This window comes from Pinus tabuliformis, chromosome 6, assembly GCF_031772625.1.
Source record: "Pinus tabuliformis cultivar Carrire ecotype Pingquan chromosome 6, CPIR1, whole genome shotgun sequence".
In the NCBI taxonomy this organism is placed as follows: domain Eukaryota; kingdom Viridiplantae; phylum Streptophyta; class Pinopsida; order Pinales; family Pinaceae; genus Pinus; species Pinus tabuliformis.
In genome coordinates this window covers 621,221,296-621,229,168 of record NC_142292.1, presented here as the reverse complement: position 1 = coordinate 621,229,168, position 7,873 = coordinate 621,221,296, and the positions used below count along the sequence as shown (strand labels likewise).

At 39.9% G+C, this 7,873-nt stretch overlaps 1 protein-coding gene across 1 annotated transcript; it reads left to right on the top strand.

Moving 5' to 3' along the window:
- Nucleotides 1–5,916: 5,916 nt before the first annotated feature.
- Nucleotides 5,917–7,592, top strand: LOC149260115 (myosin-17-like). The gene is made up of 3 exons (XM_089378956.1): nt 5,917–6,339; nt 6,472–6,543; nt 6,693–7,592. Exons 2-3 carry the CDS (start codon nt 6,473–6,475, stop codon nt 6,811–6,813), a joined length of 192 nt encoding a protein of 63 aa, XP_089235082.1. The 5' UTR covers nt 5,917–6,339; nt 6,472; the 3' UTR covers nt 6,814–7,592.
- Nucleotides 7,593–7,873: the final 281 nt, after the last annotated feature.

Below are 7,873 nucleotides of genomic sequence, written 5' to 3'. Positions count from 1 at the left end.
ATAGCTCCAGCTCTATAGTGTGCTCGAACCCCTTGTCAGGTGGTTGTCTCGGCGGTATGTCTCCAAAGACTACCGATATCTATCCAGTACGACCTGTATGTCTGGATGTTGTGGCTTGGCCTTCCCCCAGCCTCTAAAATCCTCATCTCTACCGCCCATGTTGTGTCTCCATGCCTCAAATTGGCCTCCATACTGTGGGGTCGAAACTTCCTATGGAGGGTAGAAATGCATGCCTCAAAGAACCACATGCTTGCCATCCACCAAGTAAACTCCATCACTAGCTACTTCCAATCGGTGATAACTCGAGCAAGGGAATACAACCATTAGACACCCATCACCACATTGATGTCCAGTACATCCACCACGAAAATGTGGCCTGACATCGAATAGTTCCTACATAGTCTTGTCTCCTGGTACTAGGACTAAAAACCCCTAGTGCACCACATAGCCCTGTCTCCTGGTACTAGGACTGAAAACCCCTCAAACTTTGTAGTGATGATGTCCCTCCTCTGGACCATCTGAGCATCAATAAAATTGTGGGTGGCACCACTATCTACTAAAATTGAGACACGTTGCCCCTGCACCGTACCTCTGATCCTCATGGTCAAAAATTTGGGAATCTGACACAAAAAAGCTAGAACTCCCCCAGCTGGTGCAAAAGATGCTCCCCCATGTGGTGGTGTGTTGATTTTGGGTAGCATCTGATGTGCTCTAAGCCTCAAATTATGCAGGGAGGCTCGGGCACAGGTATTCCAAAGAACCCAGAAAGGGTTTTGGGAAATTCTACCCAAAAGTGATTTTATTAAAATAATTAATATTTTTAATGAGGACCCTAAGTCTAAACTTAGGAAAATTAAAATATTAATGGGTATTAATCTAATCAGGGGTGAAACTTCGAGAAAAAGCCATGGATCAAGCCAAAATTATATGAGCCTTTGATTATGATTTAATCTAGGCCGTTGATTATCCAACAAGAAGATAGAAGAAGGGGCTTGAGAGTCATTTGGAAAACACAAAGAGAGATCGAGAAAATCGATTTTCTGAAGTGAGAAATTCTCAGGACGAAAATTGATTGAGGAGATCTTGCAGTAGAGGGGCAACGAGAATCCGAGAGAAGGAATTTCTGGAGAGTACGAGGCAGAGGGAGAACAGAAAGGCATCCAGAGGAAGGTTGGCGCTGGCGCATGCAGTGTTGACGCAGAGGCAACGTAGTTGTTGAGGGGAAGTCGAGTACCTATTGAGGGAAGTCAAAATTTAGTTGCCAAGAGCCAAGGTGTGAGTCTGGGAGGCAGAAAGTTGATTTCTCAGCTAGCAAAGGATCCAAAGGAGAGGCAGCATAATACCTAGGAGGGGTGACGTAGAGCCTCCAAAGCAGCAGGATCAGTCACTGACTCTCCTGTGACAGGGTTAAATCATTTCACCAGTCTTTTGTTCAGTATTCTCTTTGTATCGGATTGCTAGTTGAGCATCCTAGATTTGTACTCATAATTTCTCCTACATAATAATAAAACCCTCAGAGGAGCTGCAGCAGCGGAAAGGGGCAGATCTACAAGCTCCAAAAGGGAGTGCATAGGTCAGTCCAGTGTTTCTAGAGGAGAGAGGAGGCTATTTGACATTTTCCTATTTGGCAGAGATGGCATCCAGTGGACTGAGATATCAGGACAAGTTGGATGGAGCATCCAACTATGTGATCTAGAAGGCAAGGATGTCATGCCTTCTGGATGAGCATTTTCTCGAAGTCTACATCGACAACGTGGTAGTTGAGCCCACAGATCCAGATCAGCTCAAGAAGTACAAGGGAGAAATGGCAAAGACAAAAAGAATGATCCTCGACAGAGTGAAGGATCATATAGTCTATCACATAGCTGGCAGAAACATTGTGAAGGAGATGTGGGATGCACTGTTGACACTGTATCAAGGATCTTCCAAGCAGCAGAAGATGTACTTGGAGTAGAAGATGAGATCTACGCAGATGCAAAAAGGGGAATGCATTGATCCATTCCTCACGAAGCTTCAAGAGACCCGAGATGAATTGGCAGCTGTGGGGTTAACACCTCAAGGTTCCGAGATGGTTAGACTGGCCCTCAACTCAACCTTAGAGGAGTGGCAAGTCTTTGTCCAGAGCATCCTGGGCAGGGGGACTTTGCCAAACTAGGATGAGATGTGGGCAACTCTTAAGCAAGAGGAGCCAAGGAAGGACTTGGTCAAGTGTAAACTTGACGGAAGCAGCATCAGTGGGTCGAAGTCCAAGGAGGAGGAAGAGAATGCATCCCTCGCATCCAAGGGGCAGCGAGAGCAACAGAGGTGAAAGAAGGACATTTCAAAGATCAAATGCTTCAGGTGTGGTGAACTCGGTCACTACGCAACACAGTGTCCTCTTAGGAAGAAGTACTAGGATGAGAAGCATGATTTGAAGGTCGTAGCTGCGAAAATCAAGGAGGATGAGTTTGCCATGATAGTTGAGATACTTCCAGCAGGGAGGTGGGCTGATTTAGAGTTGTAGTTCGAAAGAGCTACAGATGGGAAGGATCTCATCGAGCTAAGGGAGTCCAGAACAGAGGTAGCAGGATGCATCGGGCCAGTTGATGTAGAGGAGTGTAGGAGTGACAAATGTAGTGGCCAGTAGTGCCAGAGACTAATTAGTGCAGAGAAGAGTTGGCAGTGGTGCAAATGGCACAGAGCAGAGGTCAGCAACATCGCAGAGGCTTCAGAGGGTCAGCGTAGAGATTAGTAGCAGTCATACTCCAGTTGCGAGATGCATCATACTGAACACTAGTTCAGTAATTTGGGATGCTTTTCCGTCGCTGATGCAGTAGCAGCAGTAGTTGGAGAAGGTTGCAGTGCAGGTGTAGTTGGTAGTGGCAGTGCCAACACTAGCACAGATGCATAATTAAGGGGTAGTTGCAGTACGGATGAATTGGCAAGGTCAACAGTAGTACAGATGCAACATTTGCATAGTAGTGGGTGGACAGGATGTTAGACATCAAGATCACAAAAGGAGATGTTTTAGAATAGAGTGATGCTTCAGTAGGTTGCATTACTAAAGCACATTCCTCGCTAAGAGAGAGTGTTGATTTATGGTAGCATCGGATGTGCTCTAAGACTCAAAATTTGCAAGGGGGCTTAGACACATGCATTCTCCAATACCCAGAAATCGTTTTGGGAAATTCCACCTAGAGATGATTTTATTAAAATAATTAATTATTTTTAATGGGACCCTAAGTCTAAACTTAGGAAATTAAAATAACTAAAGGGTATTAATATAAACTATGGGTGAAACTTCTAGAAGAAGGTGGAGATCAAGTCAATATGATCCTAACCATTGATTAGAACCTAATTTGGGTTGCTGATTGATCAACAAAAGGATTATAAGAGAAGGCTTGATGGGTACTTGGAGAAGACACACAAACAGAGTTCAGAAAATCAAATTTCTGAAGTAGCGCAACGGCCAGTGAGAAATTTGAAGTGATATTTTGCGGTGAGGGGAAGAGATAGTATCAAAAAGAGGGAAGTTTTCGTGGGCCGAAGAGTACAAGGTAGAGAGGGCGAAATGACGTCCAGAGAGAGGCTGACACTAGCCCACGCAACGTTGACACAATGGCAGTGAAGAGCCTAAAGGAAGATCAAATCCCTGCTAAGGAAATCAAGTTTCAGAAGCCGGGAGCCGGGGTGTGAGACCGGGAGGCTGGAAATCGAAGTTTCTGGGCAACAGAGGATCCAAAGGAAGAGAAGCACAGTTCCCAGTTGAGGTGACACAGAGATTGCATAGGGTTGATGCAGAAGGGACGCAACGCCTCCTTCCAGCAAGATCAAGGTCAGATTCTTCTAGTGACAGGGTGAGATCATCTCACTATTTTTTTTGTCCAGTTTCTTTTTGTATCGGATAGCCAGTTGGGATTCCAACGAATTGTACTTAGATTTACTACTGCATAATAGTAAAACCCTCAGAGCTGCTGCACCAACTTTCCCGCATTGGGTTTTTCCAGAGACATTTGTCCAAAAATAACTGTCACTGTGTTGTATCTTTTTTCTGTTCAGTGTCTTGTTTCAACATATTATTTTAAATAGTAAATGTTGCAGTTGTATTTACTTCGATATTTACCATAGAACACGGTAAATAACTTGTATGGATTAACAAGTAGGAGAAGTAACACAGTTTGTTGCAGTAGGGATTTCAGGTTTAGGAATTTTCACAAAGAGAGAGAGAGACACCAAAAGTTCGATTTTCCTTGTCTCCTTAGACTTTCCCAAACTCGCACTCACTTCGGCTTCCTGGCAACAGACTTTCCCAACTACAAGAGAACCTCACACTTCTGCCCAACAACAAGAGATTTTCACACTCTTTCCCAGCTACAAGTGAATTCGAACTTGATGAGAGAGTTATGCTCCAAATAAATTCGATGTGCTTCCTTTTATAGGCTTCTTGTGGGGTCGAATAGGGTCCTTACACCAACTTGATCTTCCCTTAGGCCGACATGACGTAGAGGTTACATAATTCATATTTGACTCAATACTTTACCTTTTTACATGATTCAAAAGCCCAAGAAGGGTCTCATTAAATGTACAAAAACTCTATGGACTCAGAATAAATCCTAGAAGTCCTCAATGTGGGCTTTGACCTAAAACATGGTGACCCAAGCATGAAACCTATGCTTTAATAAGTCACAATAATAATAATAATAATTTTCTTTATTCTTTTGACAAGTACATTACATAATGACTCAAGTACATTATTGAACACTGAACATAGTTACATTTTCCAACATAACAGAGGTAGAGCTAGGCTCTCTTGGAAGACATGCTCGTCTTTTCATCAAAAGACCAGATCTTTGCAAAAATAATTCAAGCTATGAACTCCTATTGATGAAGAATATTTGGGAATTATTTCTGCTTAAAATATCATGGGCATTTAATTTTTATTTTTCTTATTGATATATGTTTTTTGAAAAAAATGATCTTTTTGTATTATATAGGTGCAGGCCATATTTGAAGTCCGTATTTGTAATATTAAAAAACAAATCAAATAAGTGGCACATTATAATTCTCCTAAAATTGATTGTATCTCACCTTGCAGGCGTTAAGTGTCATTTTGTGCAGTATATGTATACCATTCGGGTCTACAAGTTTCCTTGGATGACTAGATTTATCATGTATGGAAATATGTAGTGATGAATCACCCCTTCTACGATGGCTAAAGAAATCTTGTTGGGTCTCAATGTTTCCATTTTGGTTATCATTGGTTCATTTTGAAATTCAGTGGATCAAATCTGAAATTGCGTGGATTATCTTTCTTATTTCTGGTTGTATTACCTCAAAAAGAAAAAGATTAAAGACATTGTCCTGGATGCACATCTATTTGTCTGTCCAGCATTTCCATGTTCTAGGATGAAGAAGCTTTTGTTAGACTTGCATCCAACACGGTCCAGTTACCTATTTTTGCCCTAGCCCTTGGGACCTTTTTCCATATGTGCACAGTAGGTACCTCGTTTCATTATAGAGCCTGTAGGTGCTTAATAACATAGTGTGGCGAGTACACCGAGGCTTCAGCTACTTGGGATTAAATTCCAACTTCCTTGAAGTATTTATAAGTTGGGAATTCTGAATGGCCAAATTCAAGCTCTACAGTTAGTTTTATATTTTAGAGGTTGTAGGTCAGAGGAATGATCTAGTAGTATCTGCTAGCAAAGACACACTTGAGACATTCCCAGACAAGATGAGTGCGCTTCTGTGTGCATGTACCAGTATTTCTTCTCTAAGAGTTGAAATGTGCTATGAGGCTTCTACTCTGTTCTAGACAACAAAGATCCTCACATGAATGCTTTTTCCTAGTCCTGAGAAGACCAACTGGTGTTTTACACATAGCGGAAAGATTCGAATTTGAATACATATTCAAATACAATTCGGTACAGAAAAAAATCATGGTACAACTTCAATATGGAAGTACACACTCGATGAAAGGGAAAATGACCCATTCAAAATTTCAACCTCTCAGGACTGATCAATTCTCTAGAATTCCAAGCACTAAAAATATTAATCCTAGCTCTTTCTAGATCAAATGTTAATCCTAGCTCATTCTTTTCTATGGAGCAGGTCATACATCAAAAGCCAAAGAAATCCTTGGATGAAATTACATATGATCTGTGCCCACTTAGTGATATATCATATATGTTAATAATAATATACTCCAATACGTGAAGGCACTTTTCTTCAAGTTTCTTCATTAACTAATATTGTTAATCTAATTTTGGTTGTTTTCAGGTTTTGAGTATACAACAACTGTGTCGGATCAACATCATGTACTGGGATGATAAATATGGCACACACAGCGTGGCTCTAGATGTAAGTCAAAAGTTTTCATACATAGAAGGTTCTTTTGTTGAATATACTCTTGTTTCAGGCTATCTTTGGCCTTCATGTAAAGATGTGTTTTGAATCAATTAATGCCAAATTTCTTTTCCGTGTTATTGCCAGTATGAGAGTCTTGATGACAGAAGACTCTAACAATGCTTTGAGCAATTCCTTCCTGTTGGATGATGATTCTAGGTACAACACAAGTCTCAATGTGCTCAATTTTTCCCAAACCACCCAATAATATTCAACATTGTAGATGAATCAAATATCATTAGAATGGGACAGAGATTTCTCTTTTTATATTATTGCCTAACTGCGTAATGCTATTTTTCTTAATGCAGTATTCCCTTTTCTATGGATGATATATCGAAGTCCATGAATGAGATTGATTTGTCAGAAATTGAGCTTCCTCTTTTTCGTCAAACTCCAGCTTTCAACTTCTTATTGTTGCGTGCAGAGTAATATTTTTGAGAGGCAAAGTTCCAATGTTCCTTGGTATCATTATTCCTTTGCCTTGCCAATTATTGTCGTCAAATACTTGTGCGTTGAAGTACATCTATTGGTTGGTTTTGTGTATTTATTGTTGTTTTTTTGGCTCAAAAATATCCATTAAATCTACCCAAGGAAAGTTTGTAGTTACAACCCATTTGTTGTTTTTTCTCAAGAAAATATGATTCTTTTCTCCTTAGGTTTATTATTTTCATTTTGACAGTATTTTTCCCCTGAACACATTAATTTTTGTGTTCTATGAGGGCAGATTCTAGGAAGTCTTTAATTATGGGATTATTTTTCTTCTGTCTTGTTCACATCCCCAAAATTAGTTCATATGTCGGTGAGGGTTCCATAAGTTTGGCAATCTTGAAGCAAAAGTTTTGTTTCCGCTAAAGCACAGCTAGTGTTGTAATATATTCTTGGAAATATAGTAGTCACTAGATCAAATTTTTTATTGGTTTGTGGGGTATAGTTTCATCAAAAGAATTATTATGAATTAGGGATGAGTTAGAGCATTGTATGTTGTTCAAGTATTTATGTGTATGTTATCTCAAACTGCTGGGAGGGGCCATTGAACTCCCTAGATTGTAATATTCCTATACTTGAGTACAAATTTGAAAGAAGGCACTGGCGCTTTTCTTTGTTGTACATAATGAAGAATGAGCTTTGAATTAACTTTGGTGATTGTGCTTTTGTGAATGGCTGTTAACTAGGAGCCATTTTGTGTATATATTTCAAACCTAAACTTTTCAAGTCATGAAGCTTATAATTATAATTTTTAGTCAAAGAATGTATTCATATGTATCTGACAATGCCTAGTGTGAAGCTTATAATTATAATTTTTAGTCAAAGAATGTATTCATATGTATCTGACAATGCCTAGTTATTTTATCGTTTCTCATCTATATGATAATGCGTGGACCTTTTTCAGTAAGTGATGATTCTAATATTTTTCTGTTAATTCCAATAGACTATATTTTGCCTATCAACCACAGGCGCCATGTCCAAGGACAGTTTTCTTATACACTTC